Below are 21,931 nucleotides of genomic sequence, written 5' to 3' on the forward strand. Positions count from 1 at the left end.
TAAGTAATTAGCAGCCCCTCGCTAATGAGGGACTCGATAAATCTCCAATGGGAGCCCTGTCTGCATTCCTTCCCAGCGTCTGTGACAACCTTAGCCATAGGAATGCAGGCAAATGCCGCATTTACACTTCGTATGGTGGGGGGGGGGGGGGGGCAGGGAGAATTCAGTGGCAGGACATAAGCCCCCACCCCACATAAAGCTGTAAACAAACAAGGTACTTCGCTTCAGTAACACTCTTTCTGGTGGAGACTAACGACAGATTCCTCATCTTATAATACACTCCAGGCATCACAATGGATCTGGAAAACCTTGAGCAGTGCCTCTGCCTACCGGTAGATGATGTCGAGCGGCTCCACATCGGCGTCATCTATACCGGAAGTGATGTGTGCAGTGCATATATAGGCGTCAGTCCAGCACGCTGAAATCAGTTATTTTCATGACTATTTCTGCACCAAAAACGTGGAGCCATGACTAAATGATGAATGACCAGTGTGCAGAATCTAACAGGAGCTTTTGGGTGAAGAGCCATTTCACAGATCGGGAAGGATGTGAGGGTAGGGAAGGAATCTGCAGTTAGTTACAAGTTTGTCAGAAAAACCATTACTTAAAGGTAAGTAACGGGGTCTCCTGATAGTGACTTCTAACCACAGATCCCACATCTTAGAATAGATAGAGGCAATACCTTCTCGGAGGCTTCTGCAAACTGGCTCAAACCTGGAAATACTAGAGGCTCGAACGGGCAAAATGACTATCTCAACGGACCAGACTGTCCAAGCAGTAGTGCTTTGTGAACCTGTGGTGTGACACCCACGTAGCAGCTTGACAGACGTCCAAGACAGATACTCCACATGCGAACGCTGTAGTAGTGGCTTTGGCACTGGTGGAACCGGCCTACAAGTCCTCAGAAGGCAGCTTCTTAGCTAGTCTGTAGCAGATCTTTAGGCAATGTATAATCCAGAGAGAGAGGATTCTCTTCTACGCAGCCCTGCCTTTTGTCTCTCCTGTGAATCACAAAGAGTTGATGGTCCACCCGGTAGTCTTTGGTAAGATCAATGTAAAAAGACCGAGCTCTTTTTGGATCTGGACGGCGGAGCCTTTTCTCTTCCTTAGAAGAATGAGGTGGAGCATAAAAGTGTCTGCAACATGATGCTTTGGCTGAAGTGGAATTGAGTCACCACGTCAGAAGGAGGCGCGAGTCGGAAGAGCCAGTGGGTTTGGGAAGAAGCTTGTGTACAGAGGGTTACCTGAAAGATTTTGAAGTTTACAGACCTTCCTGGCCGATGTAATGGCTACTAAGAAGATAGTCTTAAAAGTCAGAAGTCTCAGATGGTGTAGGAAGCTGGCTCTGTATATACTATACCAAAGTGAGGTATAGTGTGCACAGAGTCCAGTGGAACACCAAAGGTAGGCAGAGGTAAAGTTAGATAGCACCACTCTCTATTTGTGGTAGTGTGGTCGAGCAGTAAGGCAGTATCAGAGGACAGTGTTAAGCATTTGTCGTACACACTCCGTCAGCAAATAAAGTCACAAACTCAGACTGAACTTCAGACCAATTGTTTTTGTATCAAATATATTCTTTTAATTTTCTAGAGCCAAGCAAGCCTGGCACAGGCAAGTGATAAGTACTTTGCAATAAATATACAGATTGTAACAGTTTGGTTTGCGATTGTAAATGTACTTTGATTTGATTACAGTAGTGTTACTGGTAATGGAATGCTTTTCCGAATACAGTAAATATACTTTGAATGGGATTTTCAGTAAGATTACAGGTAAGTTATTTTTGGATTAATTTTCTTACTCAGAGTAGTATATCTGGATACTACTCTGGAACATTTCCCGCAAACAGGTAAGTAAAATGTTTTTTGTTAAATAGTACAATTTTAAAGAATTTCTATAGGTTTTCAAACTCCACCCTTAGAAACTTTTCACTGAAAAACAGTCAATGTTATACTATAGAGGAAAATAGTGTTATCAGTTTTGAGGGAAGTATTTTGTTGTGGGAGTTGAGGTTCAAGGGGTAGACTCAGGGGTCCCCCAGGGTCAAGGATACATTCTAGTTACACCCTCAGCGGCACCAGGGCAGCTGGGTGCAGAATGGTGAGGCCCAATGTTATCCAATAGGGGATAGGCGGCCTCTGGTTGGTGGCTGCTGACGAGCAGGCCACTTGGTTGAGGGAGCAAAGCTCCTAGACTTTAGCTATGGGCATTAGGGCAAATGGGGAAACAAAGTAGCACCAAAGGTGCACCCTCAGTGGCACTAGGGCGTCTGGGTGCAGGGTGCTGTTTAGACGTTGGGCGCCCTGTTTGCAATGGGGAACCTTCAGTTTGCAAAGGCACTGCAGGCTTGGGGACAAAGGTCTTCTGGGTGCGACCACCACTTCGAGAGGTATGTTGGGAAGTTAGGGGTTGGTTAGACACCGTCGGTTTGGCCACCCAAGGCTGTGGGGCGTCGGGTGCAGGGGTGTCTTTTTGGGGGTTGGATCTTCTTACCAGCTCTGGATCGCTGTTGGGGTGACCTTCCGGATTTAGGCTGCAGGCGTCTGCTGGAAGATTCAGGCAGGTCAGGGGTCGCCAGATCTCGGGTTAGGATCGCCGGGGAGTTCCACATGGTGTTTACCCACTCGAGTTCGGACCATGGATGGCGGGTGCAGAGTGGGGCGGATCCGCGGTGTCCAGCCGGAACCAGAGGTTGCAGATTAACAAATCTGGTGTTCACAGGAGACACAGTCTTTGGGGTTGAAGGCAGGCAGGTCCTCCGGGGTTTTCGAGGTTGCTGGCTGCAGGACACACCAGGATTTCGCAGGAGCAGGTTAGAGGTGGAGACAGGCCGGTAGGGCTGGGGAAAAGTCAGTGGGCGTCTCCCTCCTGTTAGCTGCTGCACGGCTGTTTGGTCCTTCCCCATGTAGTTTCTTCTTGTCTGAGGAAGCAAGGTTCAGGGGTGCCCCTAAATATCAGATTTAGGGTCATTACAGGTAGGTAAAAGGTAGGGACCAATGGGTCCCTTCCAGGGGTGGGTATACCCACTATTATGCCACCCTTCAGTGGGAGGGAGACATGAGCCTGTCCCTAAGTGGCGGAGTCCTCCCATCTGCAAGATGGCGGGGACTGAGAGTTGTGCTTCACCTCGCCTCCCCCACTTGAGGGGTGGAGTTGGCAGAGGTAGGCCAACTCCACCCCTCAAGTGGAGTCACTTGTTTTTTCTGCCAGTTCTCCCGCCCAAAGTGGGGGTCAGAATCAGTGGGGACCAGTTGCTGAAAGCAGGAAGTGGCCTGTGGAAGCTCACAAAGGCGGCAAGCCTTTGAAACTTCACCTTCGTGAACCCTGCCCTTCCTGGGGGAGGAGGCTTGGCACCTCGTCCCAGGATGTGTATTGTTTCAGGCCCCAGAGAGCAGTAGGATCTCGACCCAGGGGTCTAGAAACATGTCTGGTGGTGGCAGCTGGAAGCAACGACTCAGCCTGGATACTAGTAGTGGGTTCGTTTTCAGGGGACATCTCTAAGATGCCCTCTGTGCATTTTTCATTAAATCCCACACTGCCATCAGTTTGATACCAAACGCCTCAGTTTTCAGTGTAGCCATTATGATGCTGTGGAGTTCGTAATGACCAACTCCCACCACCATATACTCTTAATGGCAACACTGCACTTACAATGCCCAAGAATGGACATAGACACTGTAGGGGTACAGGGCTCATGCACCTGTACCCTCACCACTGGTATAGTGCACCCAGCTTGAGGGGTGACTGATCTATGCCAGGGCAGTGGGTTGTAGGCATGGCACACAGGGATGTGTGCCATGTTGACTCTTCACTTTGCTCCACACCAAAACACTCAGCCTGCAAAGGCAGTGTGTGAGTGTAAGGGTACAGGACCTCTAAGGGGGACACAATAAGTGCTGCAGCCCTTAGAGGCCTTCCCTGGTCAGTGCCCTGGGTACCTGTGGTACCATTTACCAGGGGCTGACCTATGGCCAGATGCCAATTGGGTTTAGGCTTCAATGCAGTTTTAGGGAAAGACCATAGGCCCTGGGTACCCAATTAGCAGGAGCCCAGGGCACACTCAGTCAAAGCACATCAGCAATTCAGCAAAAAGCGGGGGCAACCATGCAGAAAGAGGGGCACTTTCTCATAGACAGCAGCTATCTAGTGGCTCGAATTGGGAGCACAAACATCAGGGCAAAATTAGGTTTTCAGTAATGCATGATAACAGGGGTAGAAGAGAACAAATGTTGCAAGCTCTTAAGGAAGCGTGTCATAAGTGATAGACAGTAAGGGCCAATTGGGCCACTGCAAAATAGCAGTGGTGACAGAAAGATAACCTTTAATGGTGCCCAAGGCCTTGTCAGGCAAACAACAGCACAAACAACAACGCCGACATGGAGGCAGAAAAAGGATCAACATGTTGTGAAGAACACCAAGCCACAAAGCTGCTGCGACAAGAGATCCTTCCAAAAGGGCAATCTAATCAAAGGAAAGATGCTCAGGAGTTAGGGATACCAAACTCTCCTTGCCCAGTCTGGAGCCACTACGATAACTTGGGCCTGGTCAGTCCTGATTATTGTGAGAACCCAGGATAGAAGCAGTTCGGGGGAAAGGAGTACAGGAGTCCCGGGTTCCAGTGTAAGCGGAAAGAGTCTGAGCAAGAGCCGATCAGGAAACTCCAACACCCAGAAGTGCGGATACTGCACATTCTCCATCGTGGCAGACAGATTGAGGAAAGGTTCTCCTTATGCTCCTCTGGACATAGATGCCATATGTGATCTGAAAGGCATCGTTGGCTGAGCTAGTCTGCCCTATCCAGTATTTCCACCCGCCTACCACAGGGTGGCACAGGGTTCACAGCCCCACTAGGCTTGTTGCAATACCAAATGGCGATGATGTGATTCGTGAACAACTAAACCACCACTCCCTTGAAGGACTGGAGGAAAGCCTTCAATGCCAAGCAGATAGTCCACAGCTCTAGAAGACTGATATGAAGCGGAGATTCCACTGGAGACCTAAGCCCTTGGATATACAACACCCCCGGGTGGCCGCCCCAACCCAGAAGTGATGCATTGGTCACCACGGTAAGCTCTTAGTGGGGAAGGGCTGACAGTCATTTCCACCCCCACCACGAGGCCTGCGGGCCTACTTCCACTGGGGTGTCAGACCGGCTGGATCCTAGTCAGGCCCCAGGATGGTACCACGAGGCAGGAGATTGGGGGAGGCAACGTTGGCCAACGCAGGCCACAGCCCGTGAGGAAGAGAGCAGTAGCGTGATGGGCCAACTCGCAGCTGTCAGACTGGAGTCACAGCCTCCTTCCCTACGTTCCCCCACAGGCTGCGCCACAACAGCAAGTCTGCTCAGGGTAAACCTCAGCCACTCATCGGGCCACCGGAGGGTGCAACATTGCCAGGTCCAGAGGTAGCATCTATCAGGTGCCGTCTTGGGGAAAGGTGCAGCAGCCCTGGGTCCTAGATCTTCTTGGAAGTGAAGTAATCCCACCCCCTCGCAGCAATTGCAGTGGTGGATGGGCTCTCTAAATCAGTATTTTTTCAGGATGGTGAAGTATCTGGGCTGGAGCTGCCATGCTTAGCTTCAAGCTATGACCCCTAGGATACCAGATACCTGGTTATTCGCTGGGTAGGATTTGCAGTTTATTTGGCAGAGGGAAAACATGCTGCATCATCCCCTTTAAAAAATAACAAGCATTTGCAATGCAACAGGTCTCGCATTTGTTAGATTTAGAGCTATTGCCATTGAAATTACAATATCTTCCTAATATGTTTTTGGTTGTAGTGTTGTGAATGTATGTAAATAGAAATAGCTGCAGCACTGTACTAAGTATGTGGATTTACAACTGGTATGTAAGAATAACTGGTATGTAAGAATAACTGGTGGTGGCGAGAGGAGTAGGTAGCAGTAGTGTGTACTGTCTAGAGTAGATGTCGCCTCTGTCTGTTTCCCCGTGCGTAGTATGGGAGGTATTGTATTTATATATGCGATAGTGCTAATATGACTGCAGGTTTTGAGAGTGCTTTATATAGGTAGGTGAGAAAACAGCAGCCAGAACTGTACCATGAGTCGACTTGAAACCATGCCTAATGCTGTTAAAGCGAAAGCGCTATGAAGATTTAAGAAGCTACACACCCAAAATGAAGCACCATGATCAGGTAAAGTGAAGGGCCAAGAGGATCTAAAGGAGGCACAAATGAAAAAATAAACTGCCGCAATGCGCTGAAGTGGAAGAGCCAAGGAGATGGAAGAAGGCACATATGACACAGTGAACGTAAAAGCGACCAGGAATTAACAGGCAGATGTGGCCTCTGGCAGTTGCCCCCTGATTAGTATGGAGAGCATGCACACATGTGGCACAGCACATCATGCGCACACAAGTAAACCCCTTTGCCGCCCGTAAAACATTGCAGAAGCGTCCGGTAACGACTGGGTAGATGTGGCATCTGTCACAAGGATGACTGAAAACAAGAACCAGTTTTATTATACAGCTGCACAGGAATTCACTAACCCGTTTTTCTGAGGGGCCAACTGCTTGGCAGGGAAGATGTCGTCCAACCTGAGAAACTAGTTGGTAGACGCGGTCTACTCGAGTGTACCCTCGACTCGTGCCCGGTCAGTAATGCTTTTACACCTTTGGGTAATGTCTGCGCTATACAAATACGCATAAATAAATACATTCGAAGGGGATAAGGGGTAGAACGCATGAGGTTAAAAACAGCTCTAAAGTATGTTAAAGTTGGTTCCTATTTTGACAGGTCAGATGCAGGTTGGCACCTTCCTCGAACCAACACCAAAGGCTGCTGTGTGTCAGTAAAGGGGAGGATGTTTGTGCATCGCGTTGTTGCTGATTTGCGCTTGTACGTAGATGATACAGCTGCAAATTTTCTTCTGTGATCTCCTAAAAGTAAGCGAGGTTATTTCCGCACAACAGACACAAAAACCGCAAACATAGGTTTAAATTAACGAGCAGAGCAGCTTCATACATGCACAAATATTGGAAGGTGCTTCAATTCTTAGCGAAACATGTTTTTAAAGTATGAAAAATTATGATATGGTTGCAAAATACCCACTCTGGTAACAACGTTATTGTGCACTAAGTAGAGCGTATGCGCGCTAATGAATGATCCTTTTCGGTCCCACCACAGTTCCAAGATAGCTGCTGTATTGGAGTTCAGACCCCTCCCTGTTGCGCTCCGCTACCCTAAGCATTGCTGCTCTCTGTAGCATGACAGTAAAATCCGAGATATCTGACGCTGCCTACTGTGTGTTTCTACCATCAGTTGCCGTTCCTATAACAGCAACTGCACTGCCGGCTGGTAGCTCGTGCAGCTTCGCATCATGCAGCCCTCGGCTCTCCCGTGGCCAAGAGGCGTTGGTGTCAAGCTCCTTGAATAGCGCTGGGCACTGCTTAACCGAGGGAGACTTTGGTACAGCATACGCACACTACCTGCTAGTGCTGAGCCTAGCCCCTGAGCTGCAGGCAGAGCTTAAGGTGAGTAATCGAGTGGTGGATAATTTGATCTTTTTTGCCCATAACTGTCACACTTACTTTGCATAAGCATAAATTCATCTGTGTGAAGAAGTCACAATAATTTGATAAGCAAAGACCACATGTCAAGCTACGGCCTCCAATAGGTCTTTCGGATATAAGCCGAGAATAGACAGCTGCAGGTTGCCTGTTTTCGTATCACGTTGCATGCGACAGTGTCCAATGGAGATGAAAGCATGTGCAAGTCTTTCTTCCTTGTAGTGCTCATGTTCACCAGAACTTCGCCAGCGATTATATAGGTCCCCGTTATCCTATCTCTACCGATAATACAGCCCCTCTTATTAAAAACATACACCAAGCTTTGTCACCCTCCCTTAAAAAACACATCCCGAATCCATTTAGAATTTTTTTTCCAGGGGTCAAAATATGGGTGCGGTGGAAAAACAAAGCAGTTGGAGTGAGGCGGCAGTAAAACAAAACCAAGCGGCAGTGAAAGCGATCGCTATTGTAAAAAAACAGGCCCACGAGTGGTGCGTGCGAGCCATAGCAAAACATGTGGTTTCAATTATTGCACCCGTGTCTGGGCACGATAATTGAAACCACATGGCCGGCGGTGCGCGTAGTAGACACCAATAGGCCATGGGCGGAGCAATGCTCCCGCCTTTGGTCAATTAAATGCACCCGCCTTTGGCCAATTGCGTGTGGTCTTTAATAAAAAGACGCACGCAAAGGCCAATAGCGTGGCCCAAAAGGAAAAGCACACGCACAAGAGTGTGCGATTCCTAGGGCGATTTTGAAACCCCGTACAAGAGGTCTCACGCTGCGCGAGCAGTGCTGTGCACTGCAACGCTAGGCTCGAGACCTAAAAATGTGCAAGATCTGCATAAGAGAAAGAAAAACAGAGAACCAAGTATCACAGAAGTGGAGAGATTGTGGCGCAGCAACCAGAGCTGCTGACTCAAGAGCTGGGGATACCGGTTTAAGTCTTGGCGGCGCAACTTCCTGTGAATCTTGGCAAAGCACTTAAACTTTTTATCCGTTTGCGCAAACAGACATTCTCTTTTGGGTTGTGTTTAAAAAAAAACATTATCTTCTTAAAAAATAATAAGATATTGAGATGAATGTACCACTAAATCAAACTGCATCAGTGGCCCCCAATTGCGAACTAAGACTGTTTAGTAATGTTATCGTCAAAGGCAAACTGTTCTATGAGTCAATACAGAGTGCAGTGGGCAATGAATATTACAACTTTAACATGTTTATTTTACCATGGTTACTTTATGCTTGCAACAAACGTATCCAGAAGGACCATGTGTCCGTGCACAGATTGCCTGCTGACAGACGATGGTCAATAAATCATTCTTGGGGGTGCATAACACTCGCCATTTAACCTTGAACTTTGAGCATGCGCCAAGTGGAAAATGTCCTAACAAGTGGGTCACTGAGTGCCTTCCTACGCCACGGTGTAAGTGATCCCAAAGAATGCTGGGAAAGGCGGTGTGAAAGGTCATCAGTGTATGACCTCAAGAAATAGTGCAAATTCATGTTTAGACTAAGTTTCAGCACAAGTGGACAGCGGCTTAATATATTGAGACAGTGGTTTGCACATGTGATCAAAGTATATCGGCCAATCCCATGACAGGAGGCCTGTTTCACACCTATCGCGACATCCTCTGATGACACTACACAGTCCCTTAACAAGATAATTTCCAAGAAAGACGTAATTGTACCCCACGCTTCCCGACTGCACAAGCGCAAAGTGTTCAGTTGAAGTACTAATATTACCTTATATTTCAAATTAACGCATCCTACCATCTTTGCCTCTCACTTATCATACTAAAGGTTGGACTACATGTTTTGATTAATATTTATTTCAAAAGGAAAAATGAATGGATTAGAATAAATTTTAAGTTGATCTTCATATTTTCCTGTATTGCCCCCTGCAGGAGTTTGAGGGGGTTTCACACAAAGACCTTGTGCAGATCTGTGCTGGTCCCAATGTGCATATCCCACACAATGCAAATAATGTTCTGTCTCAACAAATGGTACCGGCACACTCTAAGGGAGCAGGGAATGCAGCACAGAAGTGAGTAGCCATCCACTTACAAACACGCAGACGGCTGGAGCGTATCTGTCCAATGGCCGGGGCATGTGGATAACAGGCACAGAAGCAATTGGGAGCAGTGGTCCTCTTTCTACATACCTAGTTTCTACCTCAAAGACCGACCAGCCTTTATTCTCTTTGCTTTAAAAGGAGTAATAACAGATTGCACACCAGCCATCATGCTTTGCATGAGGTTTTGCTGCTCACCAAGTTACAATGGAGTTAACTCGACTGTTGTACAGAATGTAGTTTCAAATGTACCAAGCAGACTGTGGCTCTTGGAACAGGTGAATGTGGAGACATGCATTGGCAGCATAGCCCTTTGAAAACAAGAATCATGGAGAGGATGTGGCGCAGCGGCCAGAGTTGCCTATTTGAGAGCTGGGAATCCCGCTTTGAGTCTTGGCGTCAAAACATCCTGTGATTCTGGGCAAATCACTTAATCTCCCTGGGTGATAAACTGCCCTAAATAAATCTGCTGTAAGACGAAAAAGCAAAAAGGGGCAAAACTTTATGGAAATATTGTTCCACCAAAGGGGATTTTAGCTACGGGAAACTGATAAGAGAAGCAGACCAAGAACAAGCATTGGTAAACGCAGGAAAATATGCAACAGCCAATAGAAATGAAGGGAAAGTAAGTAGCACGCACATGAACCAATGAAAAACCAGGAAAGAGAGGGGGCGGAATTTAAGCCCCTTTTAAGTTCATTTTCAAAACAATAGATTTCACAAGCACAGCGCAAGCACTGTGCAGGTGAAACCTAAAAAAGAGGAGACCGGTAGTACAGGGGCGAGACAGTGTGTGCGGGTGTATGCATGCACATGTGCCTGTGACTGGTTAGACATTTCTTCCTGAGCAGGACCATGTGTAGATGCGGAACAATATGTATTTAGGTATATAATCATCTGTTTAAGGATCCAGTAATAAAGGTGGTGTGTGAGAGGAAGCATTTCTTAGGTGTGATCATCAAGGGCAATGCAAATTTTCCAACTTCTTGAGAACGATCTCAACTTAGAGGAGGATCCCGGTATAATGGCGGAAACTCCACCAGTGGATGTTCCTCTCAGTGTAGCACTTCCTCTGCAAGTCACAGTGTTTTCCATTACTACCTAGCTCTAAATAAGCCCCAGAGTATTTTGCTTTTTGGTGTGGGTGTGGCTGGAAGCGACAGTGTATGTCACACAGAAGGAAGGAAGGAAGCGCGCACACACACAGCCAGGTAATAAGGACACTCAAAATGGCAAGGAGGCAGCAATTGCTAACACATACAACAGGCCAGGCTCATTCTTAAAGTATCCTTCAAGGATCGGTATAGCATGGCGCATCCATTAAAAAAAAAAAGAACACATAAATGCCAGCAGTCAAGAAATCTTTTTAAAAATATGCTTCTCTTTCCTTAATCGCAAGTGCAAGCAAATACCGACTGGCCCAGAGGGACCGATCATAGGGTAGGAAGGGCCTGGTGTTCAATATCGAGAATCTCACCCCTCATTCCATGCTGCTGGCCTTCTCAGGCTCATTAATGATTAAAGAGGGCCCCATTGATACCATCATCACAACTCTTCTTTTTCCTTCTCATTGGGAAAAGATTACTCGAAACCCCTCTCTGGCTCTTCAAATGTTTGCAGATGAAACCTGCTGGCTCATTAAAGGAGCAGTATGGTTTTCAACCTTGTGCACTTTAAACCTGGCAGGCACCTTTTCTATCATACGTCTCTAGCGGGGTGGAAAGGCACAAATCTACAGGGCACTTGGGTCCAGTCACCGTGATGGTACGGTCCCCTCCCAACAAGTACAATGATCAACTTCTCCACCTGCTCACTCCTCCACGACCAGTACACTTAAAACACCACAACAGTTTAGTAGCAGTTGTCGCTACTTCTCCATATCCTCCCCCCAGTCATCCTAGTTCACTTGCCGATCCACCTCAGTGGTCAGACTTCATCAAAGGGTCACCTAAATTTATCTAAAAAGGGGCTCTACTTTATGACACTATCACCACCATTTGTGATCGCCTACTTAGACGGCTGCTGAGCTGTGGGAAAAGGGGTATGGCTCTGAATTGGATCTCCTTCTTCTTAAAAGATCAGAGCTTTAAAGTCCTAGATAAATCTTTCGCTACGATAACTTAGCGACTGAGTGTGGAACTCAGCAGGGTTTGTCCGAGTCTGACTCTTTAATATATATATCTATCTCTCCACTGGTTGGCCCTGTGGAATCATTTGGCTTCACTCGATTCTCATACATTGATGACACCCAGTTGGTATTATCGCTTTCTCTTTACTATGGCAGGACATCAAAATGTCTTCGAACCTGCCTCTCAGATATCTCCAACTGGAGGGGAATGAACTGCTTGCAGCTCATTGGAGGAAAAACAGTAATTGTGGTGGTAGGGAATCAGCCTCATCGCTGGTACTCTGCCTGGTGGCCGGATGATTGTGGCCCTTCCCTTCTGAAGCCTGCAGTAAACGATCTCTGGATCTAGTTTGACAGTGATCCGGCCATGGCCTTCCAAATTAAAAAGCTGCTAAAATGGAGTTTTGGCCTTCTGCAGAGCCTAAGAAATATCCTCTGGGCTCTGACAGTCCATACTAGGACTGTAGTCCAGGCAACTATCATGTCTCCCCTGGATTACAAGAACTTTCTTTATCTGGGGGCTAAACAGTCCTCTATCAAATCACTAAAAGCTGTCCAAAATGCTGTGCAGCAGTAGTTGCACATACAGAAGGACCAATTGGTGTCCTCTCAGTTTCCTCTTCTTCATTGGCTCGAAGTGGATCATATTCTAAACTTCATGCCTTGCATGAAGGGCCTTTTCAGATTTGGGTTCTGTTTTTCTCAGGCATATGATTCAATCATATGTTCTCACTAGAGCACTGAGTTCAGCTACCACTTATTTGGTTATTCCTCCAAAGTTTGGGAGAGCCAGAGCAGGAACTCGGCCCTTTCAATACCTGGCCTCTAAAATGTGGAACACTCTTTCCCTTCATCTCATTCCTAACAAAGTTCTTTCAGAAAACCTCTCAAAACCTAGCTTTTCTAAGCCACCATTTGTGATCTAGTGGTATTGCAGTAACGAGGGGAAGCCCTATTTGGGTAGCTATGTGCTTTATAAAACATAAAATAAATATGAAGAATGTTGTCTGATACATTGCTCTGTTCACTCAATGCAGTTTCTCTTCCTGCACTGAAGACCTCCCCCTGGACGACTTAGGTGCACCTACGTTCCTCACCCAGTAAGACGAGTGGTATTTAGATTGGTGACTCGCTCAAATGTAGCCTCCTGGGCTCCGGTCAGCTACATCTCCTGGAAGATGAACTCTAAAGAAAAATTTAAATAAAAATGTCTTACTCTGGCCACAGCAGATATTGTGGGATTATTCAAATGATTGAGCAACTGGTATAGTTTGAAAAAGGTCAAATATCACTTGTGGATAACTTCCATTTACTAGTAGAGTAATATTTTGTTGTAGGCACATGTTCTTCAAAACAGTTCTTTAAAAGATTCTAGTAGAAGTTATTTTTAGTGCCAAAATCAAACATCAATCCTGACTAGCATAACAATTTGCACAAATTATGAAATTGTCATGCTTAGAACACAAGATTACTAACCAAGTTCCATATGATCATCAGAAGATTCATATCCAGGTGAAGAGGGAAGATTTTCATTACACTTGAGCATCTCTATAGATCGGTTTATTCCAGATGAAGTCTTATCAACCAATAATTGCACTTTTTGAACTAAACAGGGAATTTCATCAGTGTTTACTTCCCACACCATGTTGTAAAACTTCAAATGACAAGACTAAAAGAAAAAGATAAAATGAAAAACATTAGTTGTCAACACTTTGCTCTATCACATAAGCAGAACATAAACTTGAAATAAAAAACAAGATGATCATTTACAATAATAAGATAACCAATGCGTTTTAATTTTTGTTCATTTTCAAATGAAGAGCAATAATTTATCATTTGTACAATATGTTCAAAACACTTTAGATTAAAAGTATACTTATACGTTTACATTTTAAAGTTTCAATGGGAAAATAAAATATGCAATTGGCAAGTTAATATTATTGGCCATATCCTAAGCCAAGAAAACCCCTTCTGGTGTATTTATTTAGCACCACTCCTCTAATGATACAATCTTGAACTAAATCATGCATACACAAACATAGATCAAACTCAAATCCCTATCTATGACCTCTACAAATTCAAGTGTCTCTCTCTTTAGATCACAAAAGTATATATTTTTTTAAACAAGTCATAGGGTTTTAATCCAATTATAAATAATAGAAACCGATCTGCAAATATTTGGGGTCTCAAACCACATCTACACTAAGAAAATGAACATTCAAAGTTAGGAAGCTCTATCTTTTAGACTTGAAGTTTGTTGAAGGTACACTCCTGAGTTTTGGGGGTAAGTGTGGAAATCAGTTGGACGACCATTTAGATCAAAAGGTCAGCTGATTAAGTCTCAATATTGTGGCATATATTGTGGCACAGAGGCTTTAGCAAATGTACTAGACTGGTCAAGAGGACCATACAGACCAACACAAATCACTCTGAGACAGGAAGATTTATTAATCCGATCATATTACTTCTAATGTGAAGCAGTAGTGGAAAATAAAATTGCATACTGACCTGTGCAGAACAACAAAAAAGTGCAAGAAAGCGTAGTACCCGAGATTAACAAAAAGAGTAAAACCAAGTCATAGTTTCAGGCCCCTTCAGGCTCTTCGTCAGAGGATGTTTATTAGCACTTGGCATCTGTTTGACTGAAGAAAACAATCAAATAGAAAACTATAGACGTAGTGTAAAAGTGTCTTTGTGTCTGGCCCAAAGACATTTGAAAAGATTTCAATTCATGACAGCCTTATTGAAAGAGATCAAAAAGAGCACAATAGTGAAATAGAAGTAAGTAATAATTAAGAGTAGAACATCCAAAAATATAAAATGAGGACAGGAAGTAGTGCTGGAAGGAAAGGAAAAGCACTCCTAGAACCCCAAGAGCATATTAATAAACTTAAATAGTCAATTTGTACTAGACAGGTTGTAGCTACGCGCAGAGAAAAAGGAGTGAAGATAGGAAGCAAACCATGTTCATTCCTTGTCAGATGACTATTACAAAGGTAATGCGCTAGACAGCCTGCAAAAAGCCAGTGGTCTTTTTGCAGCCCCTTACCGAGTCCAAAAAGCTGGGTAGGTTCCATTAAAAAAATAAATACAAAGTGACATACTGAGTGCATTTATTATATCCTTGGATATGTATTCATTTGAACTATTTGTAGTGAAGAGTGTTCAGTTTGAGGTGTCTGGCTCAGAAAAAGTGGGGTATAACCTTACGCTCTAAAGATCAAACATAAGGTGGGGATTTAAAACCTCTATGTTGCAAGTTCATATGCATCAGATGGCAATGAGTCAGTCAAGCGCAGGATAGCATGCTGATGAAACAAAGCAACTGTAAGCATCTAAGTAAATAACTAGCCTGGAAGTCAAAAATCTCAAAGGACGAAAGAAAATTGTTATGAGCTGAAGTAACACACATGTACTCAAGGAATAAAAAGAAGGCAAGTACACAGAGTTCCTCAATGGAGAGTGGACTCTTATCGTGATTTCCCCCTACTTTAAGGTCCCATTTTATTTAATTTTTTTTTATTTTATTTTTTACACAAAATGACTCACGTTATAGGACTTCATTAACACCCCATGCATTGCTTTTAGTTTGTTTAGTGCCTGGGATCTAAGACAGTTCAGAGTGTGTCAAGGTAGTTAATTTATCACCCTTCTTGATTTTGCTTTTGTGTTTAGAAAAGACGACTTTTAGTTTGTGACTGGTTTTACCCACATACATAAATAAGACCACACAGACATTTTCAGCATCACGTCTTATCCTGGTGAAAGAAGAGCAACTCAATTGATATTCTGTATTAAGATTATTACCTCTAGTATAGTTAAAACAACTGTAGCAAACAGGCTTGAGATGATCCCCAAGTTGTTTTCCCAAATACTTGCTACAACTGCCTGTATTAGAGTGGCATCGACTGCATAGTTGCCCCCAACTTTTTGCTGATGTTTTGACTGTTTTATCACTCTAGCCAGGCTGTGGCCCTGCTATCCAGAACCCCAGCCTATCTGCTTCTTCTTTAAACTGATGTGAGTACCCTGGGTACAACCCAATTGGATACTGAGGATACCCTGTCAGCCCTTGTAGATGGTACCCTAGGTACCCAGAGCATGGGTCCCTCGGAGGCCTACCAGGGCTGCAGCACTTATTGTGCCACCCTGGGACAGCCATATCAAATGACACCACCAGACGACTACTGTAGTCTGGGTAAGGTGGTGCTTGCACCCCCGTACAGGGATACAGGTACCCTGTATCCCACCTATGTACAACACATGTATTCTCATTGGTCACCCCTCAAGCAGGCCTTGCTAATCCTACAAGGCAGGGTGCTGGGATATGTGTGAGGGGGGACCCCTACCTGAGTAGGGCCCCTCTGCAACCCTCGTAAAACCATTGCTGGGTTGTTTGTAGTGTAGCCATACCATATACTCTTAACCGCATTATAAGTATATCGGAATCGCGTGATAACTTGAGAATGGCTACACAGAACCATATCGTGTTTGGTGTCAAACATGTAGGAATCATACCCCCAGTCATGGGCATGATTCCCCCCTGCTAGAGGGGCGATATGGGAAAAGCGGCAGAATTTAGACACCAATTTAAAAGTGCACACGTATCACAAAATGGATGCTACTCGCCACCCACACGACTCTGGCTGCCTGTTGCTGGGGAAAATCCCAGCCTCGGCAGCTGGACAATAGGGATCATGTTGCAAGGAGGTGCCAGCACCGTCCCAGACAGGCTATGTGGATTGGAACGGGGTGGGTACACCATAGGATGCCTTTCAGAGTTGCACGTAGGCTGCTACAGCGCCTACATTCTGCATACACCGCCTGGAACCGGGTCAGGGGCATCCTGCCCCTCGCCCAGGTGGGAAACACACAAAGGGGAGAGGGTGTAGCTACCCTTTCCCGCCTCAACTACCATTGGTGGACACTGATCTGGACACTCCCCTAATCTTGTGGGTAAAGGTGAATAACGTGTCCCTGGAGAATCAGATTAATCTTGGACTTCACAGACTTGACCTTCGACGAGCTGCTGCCCAGCTGACTGAAGAAATCTCCCTTGGGGTAAAGGAGTTACCCCCCTGCTTGGCAGGCACCTGAAACACTGCAAGTGACCCGGTTGGAACTTCGCTGCTCCTTCGGACATAGACGATTCCTCTCAACCTTGAGGTGGGTTTCCTAGCATCCCAGAGGCCAGTGAGTGTGCCCAGCAAGTCTGAGCACCGTGGACCGTGTGGGTGCCGAGATCCCCGATACCCCAGGACACCGGCCACCTCTTGCGTAGCACACGACCCTGACCAGTGGGGAAGTTGTGCTTTGGCCCACTATTGAGCCAACCTCTCAGCAGCAACTGTGCCAAAGATCAGCGCCCTAGCTCACTCTGGTGGCCCGTGGGCACCCTTTTACGCACTCCAAATTGCTGCCTTCCGCGGTCCCTTGTCTCTCGACTTGTGGGCCCTGGCGGAGGACAATCCTTACTTTTAAGAGTTCCCCTGGTTGCTCCAGGCCTGCTCTACAGTCTCCTCGAAGGAGACCTCTCACAGACCTCGTGGGTCTGCACCAGTAGCTGATTTGTTCATCTTGCGTGGGTTGCGGTTGCCAAGGCTTAGTGGATCCAATCCGGACACTAACACCGCAGCGACCCTCATCCGTCGTGGGACAGTCGCCCTCCAGAAGCTGGCCTTCCTTGAAGCCTCCCGGAGCTCGTGGCTGCAGATCCAAGCTACACCTTTTACACTTGAAGCACCAGACATTGAAGGGCTCTTTTCCTTGAGCTCCCTGGTCACTGTGCCGTGACCCAGACTCTGTCCCCTCTGCTTTCAGGTTCTTCTCTACAAGATCTACAACTTCAATCTTCACGGCATCAGACATGCTTTTGGCTAGCAGCAGTTTTGTACATTTTCCCATTGAAACGCAGCCCGCGACCCGACATCGAAAACGACCTATGCACCCGGCTTCCCTGGGGCAGGTAACAGTGGTACCTCGGTACTCCCGTGGTAGTGGGCTCCTCAAAAGCTTAACTCTAAGTTTTTAACTTTGAACTCCTGCTAGAAGTGTCTTTAATCTGTTTAAATCAAACAGCGACATTCTCCTTAGGCTTTAATAGAGATACCGATAGCAGCTATTTCCACTGCACGCGCCTCCCGTGGGTCCCCTTCCTCATAACCTGGGGTGGATTCTTAAGGGGCCAGCGATCCTAAATGCCCTAGGCATTGTCTGTAGAATTGTCGTGGTTCTTATACCACTTTTTTTTATATATGGTTTGGTCCCCCCCTGGGGCCCTGTGATTCCAGTGCTATTTATTGTATCTATAAATGGTTGTTTGAATTGTAACTTTACCTCTAGCCTCATAAAGAGACTTGTGGGATTCTGTTTAGAATAAATACATATATTTTAGATATATATACCTGTGTGGACTACTCTTTCATTTGGTAATTCAAGAGGTTATCTATGGTAAAACAATAAGCTTAACACTCCTTCAAGACTTAGCCTGAAGGCTGCTCTCCACAGCTACCACTAGGATAGGTTTCTTTAAAGGTTGTCTTTTAAACCTATCACCTTAAGAGTCGAATTGGACAGGTGCAAGGTGGCCACTATAACTAGTGACCAGCATATGCCAGGCCAACTTCTCACACTGCCCATCACATTAGTGTCAGACATGGACTTGCTTTTGTGCCTACTGAATAGGAGTCATAAGAGTCTCTAAGAATTTGGTTACACTTTTAAGTACAGGCCACTGTTTTATGTATCTTGTCAACAAGAATAGTGAGGGTGGGGCTGCCATATTTACAGCAGTACCTTCAATACCTTTACAGCCATCGTTTTTAACGTATGTCATGTGAACCAAAGCAGAATCAGAGAGAACTGCCATAAGTACAATGTATACACACAATACATACAAGGTAACAATATGGTCTAATATTGCCCCTGGGAGATATTGGTGACATCATAAATCAAGAGGTTGAAAGCAGAGCTGTTTATAAATGTCACCAGAACCCTGATATGGCAATATATGACCATTATTAAACATGTACCCTTTTAAGTACTTTTCAGATTCATAATACTTTTTTGTGCTAGCTGGCTCTTAAAAGCAGTTTGCTTTAAAGTGCCACTGTGTAGTAATGACTTTCCGCTGTGGTTAGCTGCCTGCGGATGAGTGGGCATTTAGCCATGCAAAGCAGGGGTTGGACACACTCCGGGCACTGCATACCGCCCAAGGGACAAGTGTCCGCAGGCAGTCAACCGCCACTGCGCAGGCATTCAGTCAGGGAACACTTGGAAAACAAGACAAAGCTTAGACTGAAGTTATTCTCGTCTTTCTTAGAACACAACATGTTAAATTAAAATATTGAAATCCACATTTAGAAAAACATTTTTTTTTTAATGTTTAAGCTCAGATATGGTTTACGAAATACGACTGAAAAGTCACTGATAACCAAAAGTTAGGTTAGGATTTGAATCCATAACTCGGACAACAGCTAAGCAAACTATAGCTCGCACACCAAATGTAATGCTTATGTCCTCACAATATTTGCACTAATAAATAACACCTAAACATGAAATGTAATTAAACACCACATATTCAAACCAATTAACTATTCTATATTCATAGTAATTTCTGCCAAAGTAGTACAGTTGATGTTATCTGTAATCTCATCTATACGGTGATTTACAACAGTTGTAATTACATCTGTTTCATGGAGGGGAGGGTCACGAGCATGGTATTTGGTGTGTGGGTTATGGATTGTGACCCAATCATAATTTGCAAAGTTTTGGTTTTTTGGATTTCTTTAACTACATTTTTAACTGTAGTTTTTACTTGAATATCCAAGTTTCTTTGATGCATTAAGGTGTATAATAAAGATAACTATAACTTCACTGTAGCCTTTTTATTTATACACACACAGCAACTTTTGCTGTTTTCAGCCGTAAATCGCTGATTCATAAACTTTTTGAATGAGGTCATTTACAGGTGCAGATTGGATTTACAATAGGAATTTCCAATTCCTCAAGAGATTTGTAATAGATGAAAGGTATACAAGTACACCAAGGTGTGTTGCTTTAAAACCCAGACAACTTTCTGCTCAAGGAACACATTTTATATATGCCTATACATAGGCACAGCAAGATTTCGTTCATCCCCAGTTTAGCTTAATCCCCCCGCCTCCCTAAATTGTTATCTTGTAGCTTGAAATGGACCTTTGTCATTTACAGTTGCAGATTGTAAGTACTGGCAGAATTCCAGATTTCCCCAGAAAGAATCTTGTGCCTTTAGGTACAAGCGGTTTTAGTATATGTGGAAACCTATGCTGAGTTTATGAAATGGGCAAATGGAATCATGTCAATATTTAAAAGTATCCTTCTGGCACTAAGTATATGCTATTGGAGCGGAAACACAATGGCTTCACTTGGTAGTGAGTTCATCAATGATGTATGTGAACTATACAAATGCCTGCGTCTAACTCTTAGAGTGATTAGGTACTGTAGGACAACAGCTGTGATAGCAGTGGAAACAAAACAGTCATTGCATATGCATCTTCTTTAATCTTTTGTAGAGAGTAGCTCCTCCCTTACATCCAACATGGTAGTTTGTGACCTTTAGCACGGGTTGAAATTTGAATGTAAATTCCAGAGAAGATATTGCAAACATAAGAATGTATTTTTATCTAGTGCCTCACTTTTGCCTTTCCTAGCAGTGGCCTTAACAGATGATAAAATTATCCAATTCAAGATAAGGTGGCTCCTTACATAGTTCAATTTCGATGTCCTTCTAATTTGTCAGACACCTTCAAAAACGGTCAACAAACATTTAAAAACAATGAATGAGAGTTGCATAAAAGGGATTCTATAAATTGGGAAAAAAGAAAATAACTATCACTATTGGAAGAGCATAAATATAATGTAATGTAGATTTGATTGACCTAATAGTATAACAAATAATGTTCTGCATAATTACCTACTATGAATCTGCAATTCGCTAAGGCAAATAAATGCGACCTACATAAAAACTTATATCCTCAGTTAAGAGTTAAAGTACAGTCCTCAAGTTATATTGCAGACCAGGTTCCCTGCACTAGCTTTCAATGGTAGACCCTATGTTTTACATTAAAAAAGAATCAATGCATGCGAGTATTATGTATCAATTAAATAACATATAATCTACATAGGTACTTTATTTGTGTAAACTGTAGTCCGTCTTCTGGTGTTAAAACAATTACTAGAAGAACAGTAATTTTTCTAAAACTAGTTTCCTTACTAGACTATATTTTTAATCATCCTCATATTACGGCAAGAGTTCATACTGTTTTCATTCACACATAAGACTCTAAATGCATAACTCAAATTTGTATTGAAAAGATAAAAAAATCATTATAATTCAAAATTAGTTCTAACAGCACAAGTCACAGTGATCCTGAGGCAGTGTGTAAAATTCGAATCAAACTAATCATTACTGCTCATACTTTCTGCGCTATTCCTATGAAACATTTCTCCAATCTAATTGCGTGAGCAGGTAGGCCCTTCCTTAAACTGAACTGATTTTTCAAAGTCCTTCCTTTGCCTTTTACCAAATGCATAAAATAGTGCGGCATACTTTCCCCTCAATACAGTAATGATGGAAGAACATTGGAAACCTACACTGGACTTACGTTTACTACCCATTGCATTAAAATAAAGCCATTTAAAGAACCACGTCATGAAACACTGCTTTAGCGACATGCTGTTATGTGAAGTTTGCCATTTAAGTTTTGTTGCTACAGTTTCAAAATATAAATAATCCCACCAATGCCACACTAACATACCCTATTTTTAGTGGAAACCAACTTTCAGTAGTGTCTTCCCAAATACTATTTGGCTAAGCAGCTTAATGAGGCCATCCAGTCGAGAGAAAAACCTGCTCTCTTTACCAAGTTATGCATCACTAACAATCACCTACAGTAAGCATTCTAGGATGTTGCTTTGTTTTGTGACATCGGATTGAGTTTTGCGACATATTGCAAGATAAATCATGGGATGGGCCCTTTAAAAGCGAAGCCCATGCTGAAGCCTAAACCAGTGTATGATTGAACACAATCCCATCAGGTCCATAAAGTAGCCGAGAAACCCTAAAGGTGGTAACCCACTATATAAATCCCTGATAACATATCATAACAAGTAGTATACAGATGATGTATTGCCTAATGCAGAAAGGAACAATCTTAATCCCTTGAA

At 44.2% G+C, this 21,931-nt stretch overlaps 1 protein-coding gene across 4 annotated transcripts in view; it reads right to left on the reverse strand.

Annotated features, from left to right (window-relative positions):
• The window catches only part of HBP1 (HMG-box transcription factor 1), a 425,155-nt gene that overhangs the window by 261,208 nt on the left and 142,016 nt on the right, over positions 1 to 21,931 (reverse strand). For all 4 annotated transcript variants that reach the window (XM_085654131.1, XM_085654129.1, XM_085654130.1 and 1 more), the window contains one exon: positions 13,202 to 13,394. In XM_085654131.1, the coding sequence (XP_085510257.1) occupies positions 13,202 to 13,394 (193 nt within the window). The remainder of the gene's footprint in view (positions 1 to 13,201; positions 13,395 to 21,931) is intronic.

This window comes from Triturus cristatus, chromosome 4_1, assembly GCF_964204655.1.
Source record: "Triturus cristatus chromosome 4_1, aTriCri1.1, whole genome shotgun sequence".
In the NCBI taxonomy this organism is placed as follows: domain Eukaryota; kingdom Metazoa; phylum Chordata; class Amphibia; order Caudata; family Salamandridae; genus Triturus; species Triturus cristatus.